The 21263-nt window shown below is 43.1% G+C and overlaps 1 protein-coding gene across 3 annotated transcripts in view; it reads right to left on the bottom strand.

Annotated features, from left to right (window-relative positions):
• TRMT61A (tRNA methyltransferase 61A) overlaps positions 1–21263 on the bottom strand; it is a 73715-nt gene that overhangs the window by 29369 nt on the left and 23083 nt on the right. For all 3 annotated transcript variants that reach the window (XM_061612249.1, XM_061612251.1, XM_061612250.1), the window contains exon 3: positions 14085–14351. In XM_061612249.1, coding sequence (XP_061468233.1) covers positions 14085–14351 — 267 coding nt within the window. The remainder of the gene's footprint in view (positions 1–14084; positions 14352–21263) is intronic.

The following is a 21263-nucleotide window of genomic DNA, read 5'->3' as shown; positions in this document are numbered from 1 at the left end:
TTTTGCAATATAACAGGTTATCAAAGAGGGAGGTCAAAGCAATTAAGGTCAGGAACAGCGGCGACAGATGTATCCTTAACAGACCATTAACCCTCAGTCTATTAAACTAATGAACTGCAGCTATTCGGAGATTGGGACTGAGTCACGCAAGGTTTTAGGAATGTGTAAAATTAAAAATTAACACCCACTTTTAAAATAATTTGTTATGTGATCTCTGGGGGAGGGGAAGGAGGCTGATTAAAAAGAGGGTGGCATGCCACCCATCACACTCTCACCTTAATTTAAAGTTTGTACCTAGACTGCCAATGATTTAAATGTGATGATTTAAATGTATGGGTACCAGAGCTTGAATCATGGGCCATGGTGCACGAGTAACAATTTATGAACACCCATTACTGACTTCCAAAATTTAGTTAAATTATGGTACCCTTTCAATAAAAGGGGGGGCAGCACAAAAAAGATGAGTGCCCCCCCCCAATAATTTGAACACTAAAATGTAAAAAGTGCCCTACTGTTTAACACAAAGGGTAGTTTAGGAAAAAACTAGCCAGGAGATAATATTAGGGATTCATCTGCACAATAACATTCATGGCAGAGATAATACTGATTATCTTCAGAGGAGCTTTGCCATCCTTAGGTTGCATTTAATGGAGGCAGGGAACACATTACACATTCAAGGGGAAGGAAGCTTTCTGGAAATTAAAAAGAACATAATAAATGTTCTGTAGGATCAGGCCAAAGAAGAGATCCATCTAATCTCTGATTCTAACTCAGGTGCAGGAAACCTATGGCCCTCCCTGATTTTGCTGAACTACAACTCCCATCCTCCCTGGCTATTGGCCATGCTTGCTGAGGCTGATGGGAGTTGTAGTTCAGCAACGCCTGAGGGCCAAAAATTCTTCAAGCCTGCTCCAGCTGAACAAGCCAGATTTTTTTTATTTATAACACTTACATAGGCCATCCAATAACATGGTTTTCTGGGTGTTTCACAACCATAAACAGAACACAACATCATGAAACAGGGATAAGTAACCTGTGGCCCTCTAAATCCTGTTTCCTATCATAAAACAACAAATTGCAACATAAAAACATTTTTCAACAAAAAGAGAACTGGTTTCACAGCACCACTAAAACACATGGCATATAAACTAGTGGATTACAAATATAAATTGTTATATTGTTAAGCGTTGGGAGGATATAAAAAAATCTTCACCTGGCATTGAAATGACTATAAACATGTACTATGCTGGTATTAAAAGACTGGCTGCCTATTAGCTACTGAACCAGGTTCAAGGTTTTCTTGTTGTCATTTCAAGCCCTAAACAACTTGGGACCAGGATACCTAGCAGAGCACTTTGCCCAGTACAGACAGAGACGATCTCTAAGATCTTCCATGAAGGTCCTGCTGGTAGTTTTACGCTTAGTGGGTTGTCATCTGGTGGCATCACAGAAGTGGGCCTTCTCAGTAGCAGTTCCTCACCTTGGAATGCCCCCTCCGGGTAGTTAAAGAGGCAGGACCAGTAATGAGCTTTAAATACCTCTGTAAAACATGTTTACCCAGGTTCTCTCAGACTCTAACTCTTAAATTTCGTAACTTTCTTTCTTGCACTGCTCAGTTTCATTTGATTAGAGCCAGTGTGGCGTAGTGGTTAGAGTGTTGGACTATGACCTGGGAGACCAGGGTTCGAATCCCCACAGAGCCATGAAGCTCACTGTGTGACCTTGGGCCAGTCACTGTCTCTCAGCCTCAGAGGAAGGCAATGGTAAACCACCCCTGAATATTGCTTACCATGAAAGCCCTATTCATAGGGTCGCCATAAGTCAGGATTGACTTGAAGGCAGTCCATTTCCATTTTACTGAGTTCCACTCGGGTTTTGTAAGTTTTACGGAATATTCTTCTATTTGTATGATGTTGATTATTTTTAATAATTAAACTTTTATCCCACCCTTCCTCCCAGAAGGAGCCCAGAGTGGCAAACAAGGGACAAAAACACTAAAAACATCTTAAAAACATATTGAAAAGCAATTCCAGCAAAGATGCAGACTGGGACAAGATCTGTTTCTGATCTCTGCTTATGAGTTCTACCTTGTATATTTTTGTAAACCTGCTACATTAAGCAGTATATAAATTGTATAAATGAATAAGGTGCCAGGCGAGCCTCTCTGGGGTGGGTATTCCCACCACTCATGCATGTAACACCCGAATAGGTTGCTATGAAACACCATTTCACACAAGTGGCAACTGTGTTGATGGCTGTAAAAAAAGTAAATAGCAGGCATGCAACAGGGGGGGGTGGGGGTGGCAATCTAGATCAGAGCCCTGGTGGGAGGAGGGGAGCTCTAACCCTTTGGCTCCCCCTCTGCTCCTGCTATTGGGGCCCCCATACCTGATATTGATTTTTAAAGTCAAGGTGTCTTGTTTAATTTTGCCCCAAGAACACTGTGGAATATGCGCAAAATACCCAAGATACTCTGGCATGTTTCACATTTATTAATCAACAACATCCTTTTTTGGGGAAAAGTTATGCAAATTTACAGGCTGATGAAAACTTGAAAAGGCACTTGCCTTTTAGTCCATTATGTACTGTCAGTCACGCCGTTGCTGCTGAAATTGCCAGTTCCCATGCTGGGAATCTCAAGTTTCCTGAGACACACAGTGGGTTTTTTCCAGAGAACCAGCAGAAAGCAGCTAGCCTCAGAAATGCTACTGAATTATTCAGCCTATAATAATTAAATGCAGTACAGTTTGCTCATCTGAGAAATCAGATAAGCTGCAAGACCATTAGACTGGAACATCAGGGTAAGGCAGGGGTGTCACGCTGCACGGCGTGAATTAATTGTTTGCCCACTTGGCAATAGGAAAGGAATATATGCAAATATTACTGAGCCCAATTCAAGGTGCAAACACACGTGGAGAACCTTTGGCCCTCTAGATATTGCTGAACTCCCAACAGCTTCAACAAGCATAGCCAATGGCCAGGAATGATGGGAATTGTAGTTCAGCAACATCTGAAGGGCCAAAGTCTCTCCACCCTGTGCTAACATTAACATATAAAGCCCTGTATGACTTGGCTAGGTACTTGAAGGAACTTCAGGTACTCATGCTAACTGTCCCATGTTCTGAGAATAGAGGGGCCCATATTGAGGGTCCCACCAATGAGTGTTGATTGATGTCCGGGACCCAGAAGAGGGTCTTCTCTGTAATGGCTCCCCAGTTTTAGAACTCCCTCCTTTTGTAAGCACAAATTGGCACAATTTTAATAGGTTTTTGCTGATGGCTATGAATTAATATGTATGTTTTAACTATTTTATTTTATGATTACTTTTGTTTTTATGGATGTACATTTTTTATGGAAACCACTTTGGAATTTATTTGATATAACGCAGTATGTAATAATCTGAAATAAAATAAAATAAAAATAGGTCCCTCTTCATACTTGCTCCCAGCAGAGTGGAAGCTGTTTCTGTGCTATATGTGATTGCATGATACACTGGCATTTGCAAGACTTATTTGACCACGAAATCTCTCCCACCTGATTGATAGCCTCCCTTGCGGCAGAGTTTCAAACGGGAAAGTCACACATGACTGATCCTGAGGCCATGTTATTAACACACGTGCCATTTAGGGGAAGAGTGCCTGCCCAGGATATTTTGCTCCCTGAGAAGAACAAAATTTTCTCCTGCCCCAGAATTGCATGTACAAAAGACGACTGGATGGGGAGTTGAATCTTACTGCAATGCTGACGAAGGAACAGCATCTGCCACCATGCCTGGAAGCAGCAGGTTATCTTAGGCCAAAGGTAGAGAATTGGCAGCCAGATCTTGAGATCCCCCACCTTTGGCAGGCCATTTTGATAGGCAGGTGGGGCTGTTGCTATATAACTGATGTTATATAGTAGTGTCTCTCCCATAACAAATAGAAGGGGGGAGCTGAGGCAGGGGAGGATTTTTTGTTCGGGACAGCAATATGATTGATCAAGGTCCCAATCCTGATCAAGAATTCCCATGGCTGCAATTTAAAAACAAACATGCACATTGAAAGCCATCATGTAGTTTGGCCTTGAGTGCATTTATGGCTTCTGCAAAGGGCCGTAGCTCAGTGGCAGAGCATCTGCCTTGCATGTAGAAGGTCCTAGGTTCAACCCCAGATATCTCCAGGAGAAGATTAGGAGACATCCATGCCCTCTTGTTAAGGAGGGGAACTGAACTGAACTTCTAACTGGGGAAGGGTTGTAGCTCAGTGGTAGAGCATTTGCCTTACATTCAGAAGGCCCCAGGTTCAGTCCCCAGCGTCTCCAGATAGGAGTGGTTACGTCCTCTGCCTGAAACCCTAGAAAGCCACTGCCAGTCAGTGTAGACAATACTGAGGTAGCTTGACCAACAGTCTGACTCAGTTTTAAGGCAGCTTCCTATGTTCCCATAAGTGTTGGAAACTCTTTCCAATGGAACTTTTTAATCTTGATGGTAGCAGACCCAAATCCTGACAGCATTATCTTTCCAAGCACCAACAAAGCACCTGGGGGAAGGAATAGCATAACCCAAAATGGTTGAGGATGGGCCTTAATGTGTGAGTCATCTATTCTCTGGAGTACAATAGGCATGATTCTGCAAAATTTTATGCAAGCTTAACTAAAAAGGAAGGCATTCCACTTGAACTGGAACCCTGGCTGATCTTTTAGAGACCAAATGTTGCAGCACTCATGGGACTATGGGAATGCTCTTCTGGAATCTTTTGACACGGCTTTTTGCCCAAGCTATTCCAGATATAAAGGCCAATGCAATTTACAAGTCTCCAGTTTGTGAGGAGAGGAGTTGCCGTGCCGTGGGAACAGCAGCGACCACAAGTGAGAACTCCCAAAGATGGACTCAGTGAAAACAATATGGGAGTTAAACAACATTAGCAGTGCAATTCTCCACACATCTTACTCAGAAGTAAGCCCTGTTGAGTTCAATGGGGCTTACGCCTAGCATGTACAGGAATCCAACTTAGGAGTTTGCTAAGCTTGACACAATTATTTACATACAATTTGGATTGAGTCAGAAGCCTTTGATAGTAAGACAGCACTAAATCCCCATTTCCCATGAAGCAATCAATTTTCCTCGGGGAGAGAGGCTTGGTTCACTGCCCATGTGCATAACTTGATGCCTCTGTATTTCATCAAGGTAAGCTGAAGGCGGAACTCAAGTGCCCTGAGTACTGGGTGGGGTCCAAATGTGCCCTGCCGTTTTGCATATAAAAAAGGCATCTTCTGCTCACAGAACAGCTACAAGAGGCATGCTAAGAGGCATGAGAAAAATTATTATTATTACATTTATATTCTACCTTTCCCCCAAAGAGCTCAAGGTGGTGTACAAACATTTGATCCTCACAACAGCCCTGTGAGGTACATTATGCTGAGAGGCAGTGACTGGCCCAAGATCACCCAGTGAACTTTGAGGCCAAGTGGGGATTCAAACCCTGGTCTCCCAGGTCCCAGTCCAACACTCTAACTGCTACACCACACACAACCTATTGCACAAGTATATGCAGAATTGCTTACATACAGCAGGGATGGCAGCCCTGAGGCCCTAGAGAAGCTATTGGACTTCTCATCATACCTGACCACTGGCTATGCTGGCTGGGACTGATGTGAGCTGGAGCTCACGAACACGGGGGAGAGCCACAAGTTCCTCCTCCCTGTCTTTAGAGCATTGTGCAAATTCTTGCACAGGCATTCACAGAGCAACGCAAGGAGCTATTTTCCTTCTGCTCACAAACTCTTGGCTCCATCCCATTATGGTTGAGGCAGGGCATGGTTAAAACATGCTGAAGTCCTAAGCTCTGTCAAGTTTAAGACAGATCCCATAGCATTACAAAAAAAAATAAGGAAAAGAAAGCAAGGCAGTGTATTATTCTAACAGAAAGGACAATGAAAATATTAATACACTAATACCTGAAGCTCCTTTTAATGAAGTATTTTTTTTTTCAATAATTTTTATTCAGATTTTCATAAAACATACAAGACAAAATCATAAAACATTCAAAGACAAAAAACAAAATCAAAAATAGTTAAACAAAAAGAAAAAAAGAAAAAAAAAAACAAAAATAAAAAATAAAGAGTAAAATATTGACTTCCCATTTGTCAAAGATCAAATCAGTTATAAGTCTATAATATATAACAATCCTGTCTCTTAAGTCATATTATAAAATCACTTTCCTCCAGTAGTTATCTTACTTAATCATCAAATCTCATAAACATTACTTTATTCTTTCCACAAAAAGTCAAAGAGAGGTTTCAATTCTTTAAGAAATATATCTATCAATTTTTTTTTTCCAGATAAGCATATCGATTAATCCATCTCATTACTAATTATGATAATCTTATTGTCATAACCATAGTCAAAATAAACATTTCAATTAATCCATCACATCAGAATCTGTTAGGTTCAATAATTTCAGTAGCCATTGTTCTATTATCTCTATTAGTTCCATTTTCCATCTTCCATCTTCAGTAGTCTTGTTAAGTCCAGTAATTTCAATATCCAATCTTCCATTATCAGTATTCCATAATAATCTTGCTGTCAAAGCCATAGTCATATAGTAAGAGTCTGATGGGAATTACCTCTATCCCAAATATTTTCTTGCCATCCATTCTGAATAGGTTGCTGAAATACTGCTGTAAAATCATATCTCTGTTCTTTTTTTCAAAATGCACTGGGTCATCTCTTAAAAGTTTTTCCATTGTCACATGGCTGCAGTTAATTCCATAGATTTTCTCTATATTGGGCTCCATCACATCATTCCAGTCCAGAAGATTATCCATGCCATTGATAACTTTATCTCTAGAATCTTCATTCATTTCTTCAGAGATAACATTGAGTTCCAAACAATAGATTTTATTTCTAAAGTCCATAGACTCCAAATCTTGTTCCTGTTCCACGTTGGTTCCAATCTCCGGGATCTCCTCTCTCACAGGGACCCCTATTCCAGTCTCCAGGGTCTCCTCTCTCACAGGGACCCCTGTTCCAATCTCCGGGGTCTCCTCTCTCACAGGGACCCCTTCCAGGGTCACCTCTCTCACAGGGACCCTTATATCTTTAATCTCCTGCTTCATTTTACTCAATTCAATTTTCGTTATCTCAATCTCATCCATTATTTTCTGAAACATAGTTATTTCCAGATTTTCAGCCACTTTCTTAATTGCCATTTTAAAAGAAAAATATAGGAAAACCACTTCTTATTTCAGCAACAATTGGGTTAATACTCCAAACTTGGTGACATCACAGTATAAACAGTGCAGACAGCCTTATCTCTCCAATAGTTAAGTAAACAAAATGCAGTTCCCAGGATCGAAACAATTAATGGCAATCGTCAAGAAACAGATTCGTCAAAATAAAATAGACCAAAAAGAGAGTAGTCTCAAAACAGTATAATATTTTTCAAAATAAAAATCTGGAATAGAAATCCCTCTTCTGTGTATATCTTTAGAATGCAAATCCAGGACAGCTTTTTGCAACAAAAACAGAGATAAGCTATTAATTAGTGCGTAGCAGAGAGAAGTTATGGCTCCCCAGTGAGATGTCAAAAACTGATCAATCTGGCAAATCTCTTTTAAACAGCAACAATTTAAGTCAAGTAAAAGAAAAATATAGAAAGAAGGGTGCTTGCCTGTTAGTGCGTTCTCTCTTAGAAGATAAGATGAACGTTCGCTTTAACAGATAGAGCTTGTTGTTGAAAATCCGTCCCACCTTCGTCGGCTGGACCTCGTCCCATAAATTAATGAGATCTGGTCGTCCCAACAAAAATAGGCTTTGAGGTTAATCTCTTCGTTTCTCCCTACCCGGGAGAAGTTTAATCAGTCAAAAAAAAAAGAAAAAACTGACTGATATATCTGAATAAGCTTCTTTTGAGGCAGGAGCCCGTCTCAAAAGCAGGCACAGGCTAAGTCACCCTTCCCGGAAGTCTTAATGAAGTATTTTTTAAGGTGAAATTGATCGGCTTTGTTTTGCTATGGATACACTTTCAAGCCTATGCCTTTGCTTGAAGGTGAAACCTATAAGCATGTTGTCTTTCTTTAGCTATGGATAAACTTTCAAACCCTTGCCTTTGCTTTGCTAGGATGAAACTGACAAGTCTGTGTCTTTGCATTAAAGAGTTATCTTGCTGTCTCCCAGGGCTGGGGAGGGAAGGATCCAATATGATTCAGAGGGGGAGGGTGCTGGATAGGTATCCTTTAAAGCCCCTGTTGAACTTGCCCCCACTATCTATGAGCAGGTGTAGGAACCTATCCCTATTCTTTCCATGTTATTCCTACCTCTAGTACCAAAGTTTCTGTTACAGATGTCCAGGAACGCATCTACTTTGTTACCTGAGGTATTACTGCAATAAATTTTTATACTGGCATATATACTGACATATAGGCGAGAATGCAACTAAAAATGAATAATCTAACTAAAACGTATCTTGCAATAAGCCTATTTGCATGTGAAATACTGTATCTCCAAATGAAAATACCTTATGGTTTCTTATTTAGCATGTATGAACACTGTATTCTAGTTTTTTCTGCATACATTTAGAAACATAATATGACAAATAATTGTGTGGCTTCTAAGGACATTTTTGCGATATCAAAACAATGTCTACTTTAGAGTCTGTTTCCCCTATTTCCTTTATTTTTTCAACCAATTATATAAACTTTGAAATTAAGGAATTTTTTTATTTAGAGGTCCCTCATAATCTGAGGCCCTATACTACAGCTTACTTAGCTTGTGCACAAATCAGCCACTAGTCTGAGGTGACATGAAATGGGAAAGGTCTGCCAGCAGTGCTATATCTGCACCGGTTCATCCATCACTTGATGTTGCTGTCATTAAGAGATGAATGCACATGAGCGATCCAGCCCCAAGCATATGAAATGTGTGTTCTTGACTCAAACCAAGGCATGTAAAAGATAGTTTTCCAATCCAACCACTAGGGTTATAAGCAGGAAGGATTTTTTTCCCTTTAGCTATGTTACTATGTCTTCCCACTCACTCGTAGCTCAGCTAGAAGTTCAAGAGCTTTTTATATTGTGCACATGCAAACTACTGTGGCAATCAAAGAAAAAAACAGTGGGAGAAAATTGTTTTTCTCTTTTCAGATCTCTGCCTTTTACTGCAAAACCTGACACTCTTATTTTTAATTGTTTTAAAGAAAAAGTCTAAATGGATCTTAGCAACGACAAGCCTAGCAATTGAGCACAAGGACTGCACAGCTTAATGGTTAAGAGCCCAGTACCCACAGCAATATTACTCCTTACAGAAATACAGAAGAAAGCAGGAATTATTATTAATCATCCTCATATGCATGGTTTTTGCCCCATGCACATCCTGGCCATAAAACTGAACAAAAATAATACTTAAGATTTGTATATAACTTTCAAGCTTTTGTTTGCCACCCTGGGCTCCTACTGGGAGAAAGGGTGGGATATAAATCTAATAAATAAATAAGTGTTCAAAGTGCCTTGCATATATTAAGGAGTTGCAATCCTTACAACAACCCTGTAAGGTAGACCAGTGTTATAATTCCCATATTGCAGATGGGGGGACTGAATCTGAGAGAGACAAATGGCTTGCTCAAGGCAACCTAGTGAGTTCATGGAAAAGGCAACATTTCAACCTCGAGCTTCCTGATTTGCAGCTCAGTCTCATTGCCACTATGCTATGCCAGCTCTTACATGACCACATTTATTTAAAAACAAGCAACAACAAGGGGCAAAACTCTAGCGCTCGTTAATTGGATCGGCTGAAAAAGTATGGGCAATGCCAGATAAATCTGAGACCAGGAACCTTTTCTGCTCTAAGGAAGATCTTGGCCAATTTCAAATTAGAAATTGGACAGTTAATATAAACGTTATTGCTTACACCACAGGTGGGCCATATGTGGCCCTCGGCTCAATTTCATGTGGCCCTTGGCCTAATTCCAAGTGGATGGCACAAAGGAATCACCGGGGGAAAGAGGATAGAAGAAATGGGGGATTTCTGAAGCAAGAGAAAAGGGGGTGGCCCCACCCACCCAAGGATCTGGACCCACCCACTCTTGGCTTCAGCCCGCCCACTGTTGGTGTGCGGCCCCCAACAGAAAAAGGCTGTCCACTCCTGTCTTACAACTAAAGGCCTCTGCAATCTTTTAATACAAAACCAAAACCTTCAATGTATACAAAAGTGAACAATGAGAGGTATCCAATAAAGTAGACCTAGTACTGAAAGGAGTTTTGGCTGTGCAATGAAGCTTAGGAACATAAGAAGAGCCCTGCAGGATCAGGTCAATGGCCCACCTAGTCCAGCATCCTGTTCTCACTGTGGCCAACCAGACGCCTATAGGAAGCCCGCAAGCAGGATCTGTGTGCAAAAGTACTCGCCCCTCTTGCAGTTTCCAGCAGCTGGAGTTCAGAAGCATACTGGCTCCAACCATACTGCCAACTTCCGCTCCCTCCCTCAACTGTTCTGGGTTTTTCCCGAACCCTCTAGAGCAGACTTGGAGAGAGCGCAGGGGATGCACAGGGACAGAACAGGGAGGAGAACCTCTGTTGCTCATGCTAGAGCAGCCTTTCCCAACTAGTGGGCCACCAGATGTTGTTGGACCACAACTCCCATCAGCCTCAGCCAGCATTGCCAATGGTCAGGAAAGATGGGAATTGTGGTCCAACAACATCTGGTGGCCCACTAGTTGGGAAAGGCTGTGCTAGAGGATCTTCTTCGTTGGGTACCATCCAAATAACTTCAATGCTCCCCACTGGTACAATAACAAATACAATGAATTTCGACTTCATAAGGGTTCTAACAGAACTCTCAGAGCTCAAATCATATCTAAAGACCTTTAAAAGCCTTTAGAGCCAGAAAAGTCAATCAATGTGCTGCCCATCATTGAAGGACTCAGTCACAGACACATCTGTGGTTTTTTCATTTATTAAAGTTATAGATCCATCAAAAGCAGTGCACCTCATTAACCTAACTACGCTTGCTAGGAACTTTGGCCCTAAAGTAACACTGATGAAGGAAGCATAGTAACACTGATGACGTTAGTAACACTAACACGGCACTAAGATGTTGACCCTGCAACTGGGCCCCCCCCCCCGAGTCCCCTTAAGTAGGCTTGGATCGTGCGCACACACGCAGGCTCCTCCTCAGCTCAGTCTGTTGAATTTCCCGCCTCAAATGCCTCCGAGAGCGGGGCAAAGGTGGTTTGACCTAAGCTTCCATCTCTGACAGAGGGGGGCTGCTAGATGACAGTTCTGGCGGGGGAAGCCGGGCTGTGCTCGGCTGGGAAACGTCTGATGTGCAAAGTTGATTTTCTGGCGTTGGCAGTGCTTCCACAGGGGGGTGTAGTGAAATGTGTCTCTATGTTAGATGCACAGCAAAGAAAGAGTTAGCTTTCTCTGGAGGGTATTATACACCCTAGGGGGAGTTAGACTGATTTAGTTACTGGGGTTAGTTAGTCAGTGTTGAGCGTGCTGGGTGAGGCCTAGCGCAGAACAAGCTCATATGTTTAAGAATTATTAAATAAAGAAGCTCTATTCTATCCTTGGTCTCATCCTGATCAATATAACAGGGGGGTCAGGAGCCGAGGGGGCTGAACTGTCCAAGACGGGGGCTGGGGCGCCCTTTGAGTCCCTCTCGCTATCTGCCCCCTCCCCAGGTCCCCAGTCCAAGTCCTCATCCTCTGCTTCGCTCTCGTCTACCCGCCCCCTCCCTGCTTGCCTCACGACAATCAAAAGCAGAAGCCACCCAGGGATCTTTTATATACTGGGCTAAGATTTCTTGGCAGGCAAAGTGAATTTGGCCATCCTAACTGTAATACACAGCTCTTTGCCTGCAAAAAAGGGTGCTGAGACTTGTCGGGAGAGCCCTAGATCTCCTCACAGAGCTGCAATTCCCAGAGTAATTTAACGATGAACCCCACTTCTCAGGGAACTCTGGGAATTGTACCTCTGTAAGGGGAACAGGGGCTTCCTAACAATGCTCAGCACCCTTAACAAACTACAGTTCCCAGGATTCTTTGGGGAATCGATGATTGTTTAAAGTGGTGTGATACTTCTTTAAACGCATACAGCAGATGGGCCTTGGCGTTTTTGTATATTAATCACAACCAGACCCACTGTGAGATGACGTTTTCATAAATCTTTTTTTTTTTTTAAGAAAAAAAGAAAAACAATATAACCCTCAAGGCGGTTGAAAAGTGAGATACTTAGAAGCAAATAGATGGTAAAGGAACCAGTTACGGTTGGTTTGCTGACTTTAACATGCTTCAGAAGGTGGTGCATTTAGTATCTCAGGGAGTTCAGCAACTGTTTCCACAGGAACTGTGCTCCGTGCAGCCAAGTGCCCCTGTGGCCCGCTGATAAACCCACACTGCAGGCGTGTGTGGGTGTTTTGAGCTCTGCAAGCTTCTAAATTCTTTCCATCTCTCAACTTTTAAATGTTCTGGTGGGTCATTAGCTTCCTGCGCTATTTACCACAGGGCTGCGGTAGCTTAAAACCTTCCGACAGTGCTTGGACGTGCAGCATGCTGTGTTCAAGAGCAACCTTCAGTAGGCAGAATATGGTGGTTGTGTCAGTGGAATGATGTGGAGGAAGCCTAAACTTTGGCCCCATCCGCACTATACATTTAAAGCAGTGTTGTAGCACTTTAAACAGCCATGGCTTCCCCTAAAGAATCCTTGGGAGTGTAGTTGGTTAAGGGTGCTGGGAGTTGTTTAGGAGAGCCCTGTTCCCCTCACAGAGCTACAATTCCTACTGTGGTCTAACAGTTAATTCCTCTTCCCAGGGAACTGTGTGGATTGTAGCTTTGTGAGGGGAATAGAGGTCTCCTAACAACTCTCAGCATGCTTAACTACACTTCCCAGGATGCTTTGCAGGAAGCCACGACTATTTAAAGTGGAATAATGCTGCTTTAAATGTATGGTGCTGATGTGGCCTAGGACCATGAAGACCTGGGAAACGTAGCTTAGTCCCTGCCTCCCCCTAAGTACTGGCTACTATAAGTATCACAAGCACTATGAGCAGAATTATGCAATACATGTGGTTTTGCATGATGTCAGAGACAGCAGACTTTGGGTTGCTTTGCTGAAACAATTATATTAGTGTAGAGGACATACATTCCTTTGTAATGAGAAGCTGCCTTTTGCTCCATTTTTTTTTTAAATCTTAAAGCAACCTTGAATATAATTGGCTACGGTGGGACCTACACAATTCTCTTTGAGGTAGAAAGTGTCTGAGACACATCTCTGGCTGGCATGTATCAAAAACAGAGAGTTGGAACAGACAGCACAGACCTTCATGGGTGATGGTGTGTCATGGTAGTTAGTGTGTTAGACTAGAACCAGGGGGACTCAGGTTCAAATCTCCACCAAGCCACTGAACCGTACCGTTGGCCTTGGGCCAGTCATTCTCAGTTTAATCTACCTCAGAGGGTTGTTGTGAGGATAAAATGGGCAGGAAAAAAACACATGCATGCAACTCCTTGGCAGGAAGTGCAGAATAAAAATACAAGCCACACATCACAAGCCTCATTTGCCCTGCCCCAACACAGGGGACAGCCCCCGCCCCAGGCCTTTCCCTAGCCTCTTCCCACTACCAGTCATCCACATTTCCCCCAGAATTCCAAAATTTTCAAAAGAGATTTTGCATGTGCATCACATTTCAATGAATGAATTTTTTAAAGTGAGCCTATTTACACTGTGCAGCTGGTCCGTGACTATATAATAAAATGTGTATTTGAGCATAAAGCAGGATAAACATACTTCACACACCTACATCTTGTCTTCCAGTCACATCATGTGAGGTTCTCCAACTGTGGAATTTGGAGGGCTTGTATGATACAGACCACCACCACCCACAATCCCAGGCCCTAGATCAGGAGTGGGGAACCTTTGGTCCTGCAGATGTTGCTGAACTACAACTTCCATCATCCCTGGCCATTGACCATGCTTGCTAGGGCTGAAGGGAGCTGTAGTGACATCTGGAGGGACAAAGGATGATGGGAATTGTACTTCTGCTACATCTAGAGGACCAAAGGTTTTCCACTCCTGCCCCAGATGGATACATTTTGCAATAGGTAACTTACCTTCGTGCTTTAGTGCTGACTTTGCATGCTCTATAGCTTCCCATGGCGAGGGAATGTCCAAGAATACTGCATCTGCAACATTAGTGATGCCAAACCCGTTTTTGCAGACATCTTGGTTTTTCACTGTCACCAAATGGCCCACTTTGTGCTCTTGAAACTCTTCTATGGCTTTCTCAGCTCTCTGCTGGTGAAATTCCACTGTATACAGATGTCCCATTGGAGCAATTGTCCTGATAATAGCATGAGAGAGCGAACCACTTCCGGTACCTAGAATGAAAAAGAAGCGGTTAAAATGCAGCCTTTGAGAGAACCACTTCTTACAACAGATAAGGTTGCCTTTGCACAGATGAAACTGCAAGCAGGTTGCATGGGCAATTAGGTCTGCATCTGACCCCCACTGCCTTACAGATATAGGTAACCGTGGAACAAAATCCATCAGACCCCAATTGATCATTGTTATTGACATTTATTTATCCTGCCCTTTCTCTAAGGAGGTCAGGGCTGCATATATGGTTCCCACTTCAATTCTCACAACAACCCTGTAATGTAGGCTGCACTAGGAGCCAGTGACTAGTCCAAATTGTCCAGTGCTGTAAAAACAAAAAGGAATTGTAAGGAGCTCCAAAAGGATAACTACAAACTGGGTGAATGGACATTAAAACGGCAAATGACATGTAATGTGTGTAAAGTGATGCATATTGAGGTTAAACATCCTCACTTCACCTATATGCTAACGGGATCGGAGCTGGCAGTAAATGATCAAGAAAAAGACCTTGAGGTCATAGTGGAAAGCTCAGTGAAAATGACCCAGTATGTGGCAGCTGTGAAAAGGGCAAATTCCATGTTAGGGATTAAGAAAGGGAAAGAAAATAAAACTGCCAGTATCATAATGACTTTTTACAAATCTGTGATGCAAACAAGCACTCGTGAAATACTGTGTTCAGTTCTGATTACCGCACCTCAAAAAGCAAATTACAGAGCTGAAAAAGGGCAACAAAAACAATCAAGGGGCTGAAGCATTTCCCCAATGGTTACAACATTTGGGGCATCTCAGTTTCAATAACAGGAGAGTAAGGAGGCCTCTTCCCTAAATGTATTTCGGAAAGCCTTAAAGACCTGGCTTTTTCAGCAGGCCTTCGGGGTATCCGGGGAGGGTTAATCGATATAATTGTAATGCCTCCTACCCAGTTTTAATATTGTTGTTGTAGATCTATTGTTTTTATTGTATTACTGTATTTTATTAATTGTATTTTAATAATTTTGTAAGTCGCCTAGAGTGGCCATTGGCCAGATAGGCGACGAAGAAATTAAATTTATTATTATTATTATTATTACATGACAGAGGTGTAAGGGGACAGGAGACGTTCATCTCCCTCTCATATATTACTAGAACCCAGGTCCATACAGTGAAGCTGAAAGTGGGAAGATTCAGGACAGACAAAGGAAAGTACTTCTTCACACAACACATAGTTGAACTATGGAACTTGGTACCATTAAGATGTAATGGCTATCAAATCGGACAACTTTAAAGGGGAACCAGACAAATTCATGGAGAGTATCAGTGGCAACTAGCCAAAATGGCTATATGTCTCTGAATATAGTCACTGGGGAACAGCAGCAATAGGATGCTGTTGCGCTCAAGTAACCTCCTTGTACTGTTCCCAGGAGCATTTGGCTGCCCCCTGTGAGAACAGAATGATAGGCCTTTGGTCTGATTCAGAACAATTGGTCTTACATCCTTATGTTAAGGTCATGTAGCGAGCTTCATGGCTGAGCAGGTATTTGAAACCAGGTCTCCCTGGTCCTAGTCCGTCCCTCTAACCACTAAGCCATGCTGTCTCATGGCTAGGGATCTGACCAAATTTAATCTTAGCTGTGGCAGAGAATGTTCTTTGCTTATTTTGCTAGTGGGGGGGGAAAGCATTGAGTCAAGAGGCTGTCTGGCCCATCTGCCTAGTGGGAGGTCACCTTCTGCTACAGAGCAACGAACCAAACATTTTACTTGCAGACATTTGTATGTTGGGAAGAATCAAGTTGAGGAGGGTTTGCAGCAAGATCTTGAACAAGCCAGATGACGACCTAGTCATGTACCGTCCACCATCCACGTTCACTGCTACTAGGGAAAAGGCTGTGGAAATAAGCAGTTGCAACTGTGCTTATACTGCAAGCAATGGAGCTCCAATTTTAGAAACTACCAAAAAAGTCTACAAAAAACTTTGACGGAAGAGGTAGTGGCCTACCATGCAGTTAGCTGCTTTCAGAGTGGTTATGCATATTAAGTATGTCACTAGGTGTCTAGAAGAGAATTTTGATCCTAAAATTTTTAACTCTTTCTTGTCAACTCTTCCATCTGAAAAAAACAATCTTCAAGTCCCTGTGGTGATAAAGAAGAGTTTATCTGCAGGTGAGCAGCATTCTGTGAAGAAGGAGAAAAAAGAAAGGCTTCCAGCAGCCAAGATGGGTTTTCAGTACCCAGGACAGTCCCCCTCCCACACAGATGTCCTTCTTTGTGTTCTTAATTAATTAATTACTACATTTATACCCCACCTTTCCTCCAAAGAGCTCAAGGTGGCATGCATGGTTTTCCTCCTTCTCCATTTTATCCACATAACAACCCTGTAAGGTAGGTTAGGTTGAGAGACTGCAACTGGCCCAAGGTCACCCACCAAGCTTTATGCCCAAGTGGGGATTTGAATCCTGCTCTCCAAGGTCCTAGTCCAACAGTCTAACCCAGCCTTTCCCAACCAGTGTCCCTCCAGATGTTGTTGGACCACAACTCCCATCAGCCTCAGCCAGCATTGCCAATGGCTGAGGCTGATGGGAATTGTGGTCCAACATCTGGAGGCACACCAGTTGGGAAAGGCTGGTCTAACCACTACGCTGCACTGGCTCTCTTATGTTACCTTACTCGCAGTTTCTTCCTAGCCTCCCTGCCTAGCCTCTCTTCATCCTCTTCTCCCACCCCTTTTATGCACAAAGAGAAAATCCGGTAAGGAAGTAGAAGCAATGATATGGGGAAATTACACATTTGCCTACCTTGCACAATGGCCTTTGATGTGTGCCTTGGGAAAGCGAGTTAGCAAGAAGAATCTGGCACAGCCTATCCTAACCTTTGGGTCCCCACATGTTGGACTACAACTCCCATCAGCCCCAGCCAGCATGGCCAATGGCCAGGAATACTGGGGATTGTAGTCCAGCAACATCTGTAGACCCAAAGGCTGGGGGGGAAATGGTCTAGCACCTTTTGTGGACTTGCTTGAAAGCCTGAGGGGAAGGAAGGAGGAACCTTTTTTTTGGAAGAGAAACAGAAACCACAGTTCAGTGAAAGAGCACACTATTTGCATGTGGAAGGTCCCAGCCTCAGCCCCTGCCATCACCAGTTTAAAATAGTCAAGTAGGAGTGAAAGGGGGAAAAATATATCTGCTCAACATCCTGGAGAGCAGCTGCCTGTCAGAGCAGAGAGTACTAAGCTAGATGGACAAACAATCTGATGTGGCATAAGGCAGTTCCTATGAGTAGGCCAGAAAGTTGGGTTTGATCTGACAGCTGCCTTTAAATGTGAATGTCATGAATATACTAGGTAACATATGCATGACATAATCCCATGGGAGCATGGGGGGGGAAGCATAGGCAGTGGGTACTGGACACAGAAGCCTTCCCCAACATGATGCCCTCCAGATGTTGGACTACAGTTCCCATGATCCTTGACCTCTGGCCACTGTGTCTGATGGGAGTTGTAGTCCAAAACATCTGGAGGGCATGAGGTTCAGGATAGCTGGAATACAGGATTCAGTTTCCTGGAAAAATTAGTTTTTCTCCCATTTTTTTTAAAAAAGCAAGCTTCTGGTTCTTATGAATGTAAAGATATGCTTGAAAGCCTGTGGGCAATGGCCACCATAGCTTTAAGAAGGCTTCAGTACCTTGTTCTTCCCAATGACAAGCAAAGTCAGTATCAAATTATGCAGCTTCGTATGTACCTGAGAATGTACCTTCCTCTCTGCCTCCGACACAGAATATACATCCTCCACATCCGCATAACCAAGTTGCTCCGTGGAAGAGGCAAAAGTGCCTTGCTGCTATTTCTCACCCCTCCCTCCAAGCATTTTCTGCTCTACTGGGGTAACCACAAGCCCCCTGCAAATTTCAGACGCACAGCCAGTGGAGTGCAATCCTGCCCATCAATCACTTTGCATGACAACAGCACCATCGAAGTTCATTGAGACCAGCATGCTCTCAACAGAAGGCACAATTGTACGATTGGGGACTTTGGGCATCCCAGGGAGTGAAACTATTTTTGCCTCCCAGAGGGTTAACTTTGCCCTCGCTCCGGGTCTGTCCCCATTCATCTCCAGAAGCCAACAGAAGGAGGATGTCGACCCAGCAGGAGCGCAGAGAAGCACAGGCGGCAGCAGCAGCTTGGAAACAATCTCTTATTGCCCACTCGATATTCTTCTACATTAAAATTGGCTTCAGCTCAATGCCTGGGTCTTGGCATTAATCACAAATCCTGTTCATGCCAAGCCCGGAATCTGATGGTATTTGTTGTTGTTATTGTTTAGCAATCATGGATCTTACCAACAGGACAACCCCCTGTGGTAACAGGAGGACATTTGGTACATCAACACCAAAAATCACTTGAAAATATATTACCCTTGAAAAAGGAACATAGCTAAGAATATAAGAAGAGCCCTACTGATTCAGATCGAAGATCCAGGTAGTTCTCCCATGAGCTGGGCATAAAGGCAACAGCTCTTCCCTGTTGCCTGTCCCTTGTATTTCGCATTCAGATATACTGCCTCTGAACATAAAAGGTTGTCACATAGAGGAGGGATGGGATCTCTTCTCGGTCATCCCAGAGTGCAGGACACGGAATAACGGGCTCAAGTTGCAGGAAGCCAGATTTTGACTGAACATTAGGAAAAACTTCCTAACTGTTAGAGCCATATGACAATGGAACCAATTACCTAGAGAGGTAGTGGGCTCTCTGACACTGGAGGCATTCAAGAGGCAGCTGGACAGCCATCTGTCGGGAATGTTTTGATTTGAATTCCTGCATTGCTCAGGGGGTTGGACTTGATGGCCTTATAGGCCCCTTCCAACTCTACTATTCTATGATTCTATGAACATGCAGAGGTTCCACGCAGCTATGAAGGTAATAGCCATTGACAGACATAGCCTCTGTGCAGTTTATTTATATTTGTTTTAAAATGTTATACCTTGCTCTTTACCATTTGGTTCCTACAGTGGCTCAGAAAAATAAAAACATACACTATATAAAATTTTAAAACATAAATTAAACATCAGCATAGCATTCATGTTGCAAAGGCCTTCTGGAATAAAACAGTTTCATCCAGGCTTCTGAAACTTAGTAGGGACAGTACCTGCCTGATCTCCACTGGGAGGGGGTTCCATTGAATTGGGCTCACTACAGTGACGGCACGACTCCTCATCAACATGAGTTGTGCTTCTGGCTCAATGGGAGACTACCAAGAATGGTCCCCGAGATAATTGCAGTGATTGCCTTGGGACATACAGTAGGTGGTAAAGCGGTTCTTAAGAGAAGGTGCCCAAGGCTAGACAAATAATTCAGTTTAGATCAGGGGTTGCCAACCCATTGCCTACAGGTGCCACAGTGCCTGCAAAGGCCTTCAGTGGCACCCCCTGCAGGCAACCCGGAATCTGAGCTTTCTTTAAAAAAAAAAAAGGAAGGCCCTAGTCCTCCTAGAAAGAAAGTTATGGAGCAAAATGTGAAGGTACCCTTCTATGCCTGTGTATGTGAAATGAGACTACCTGGCTGCTCCTGTCCCTCACTGTTATTAGAACCACAGAAAAGAAGAGTTGGAAGGGGCCTATAAGGCCATCGAGTCCAACCCCCTGCTCAATGCAGGAATCCTGGTTAAAGCATACCCAACAGGTTCAGCTGACTCTTGAAAGCCTCCAGTGTTGGAGAGCCCACCATCCCCCTAGGTAAATAGTTGCATTGTCATATCAGTCTAACAGTTAGAAAGTTTTTCCTGATATTCAGCTGAACTCTGATTTCCTGTACCTTGAGCCTATTATTCTGAGTCCTGCACTCTGGGATGATCAAGAAGAGATCCTGGCCCTCCTCTGTGTGACAACTTTTCAAGTAATGAAGTCAAGAAATGAAATCAGAGCTGTGATTGATAAGTGAGTTGTTTAGACTCTAGTCAATAGGAATCCTTGGGGTCCTAAAGAGATGCTGTTTTGCTCTCTCTTTTAATGTACTTTTCCTGCTTCTTTTTCCCTAGTCCTTGCAATCTCCATAGTTTGCTGTTCCTTTTTCCCTAGCAACCAGGATGCATGTTTCCTGTGCTGGATTTCCCTGAGATCAGGTAGTGCCTAGAAATTATTTTCTGCAAATAGATCTACACAGTAAGTGTGGGTGAATATTAAAGAATTCCCCCTCCCCCAAAAAGGCAAATGTGAAAACTTTGCAAAGAGGATTAGGCATGTTTTCTACTTTGCAGGAGCTAAAGACCAGTGACTCATTAAGAATTCATCTTATAGTTAACTTACAATGTAATGGTATCCATGTCAACTAAGAAGTAAGTCTTTTTGTGTTTAATGGGGCTTATATCCAGGTAAGTGGGTACAGGATGGCAGCCTAAGCTTTGGTTAAGGTTGGCATTGGGGAAAAACAGGGTTCTTGTGCCTTTTACAGGTAGGCAGAAATTCAACAGATCAAGCCTTGTTTAAAGTATGGAAATAGAATTATGAGAAAAGTTTCACCATGACTATTCTCTAATTCTGTGTCATGCCATGCCCCCATGGCAGCTAATTTGTGTTATGCCATACCCACCTGGAGCCATTTTGACTGGTGGTGCCAGTGCACTCTCAAAATTTGAAATATACCCTCTGGTACAAAAAGGTTGGCAACTCCTGAGTTAGATGGATATGAATCTTTCTGCTTTCTTTATCTTTGGAGGTTTTCAAGACCAGGTAAGTGGATGTCTGCTGGGAATGCTCATGGTACTGAACATTAAGGATATTCAAATGAACACCCTCCCATACTGAGGGGGGAGTCACATATAGCCCTTTCACACATCTGCCAAATGAAGTACAAGGGGGAGGTGTTGCTGGCAGGTGAGTTCCTGATCCGCCTTTCAGCAGGCAGGCGGGCGGGGGAAGCATTAATTTGAAAAGCCCTGATTCAGGGC

This window comes from Rhineura floridana, chromosome 2 (assembly GCF_030035675.1).
Source record: "Rhineura floridana isolate rRhiFlo1 chromosome 2, rRhiFlo1.hap2, whole genome shotgun sequence".
Taxonomy (NCBI): domain Eukaryota; kingdom Metazoa; phylum Chordata; class Lepidosauria; order Squamata; family Rhineuridae; genus Rhineura; species Rhineura floridana.
Note: the sequence above shows the minus strand (reverse complement) of the source record. Positions and strands in the feature narration are given on the sequence as shown.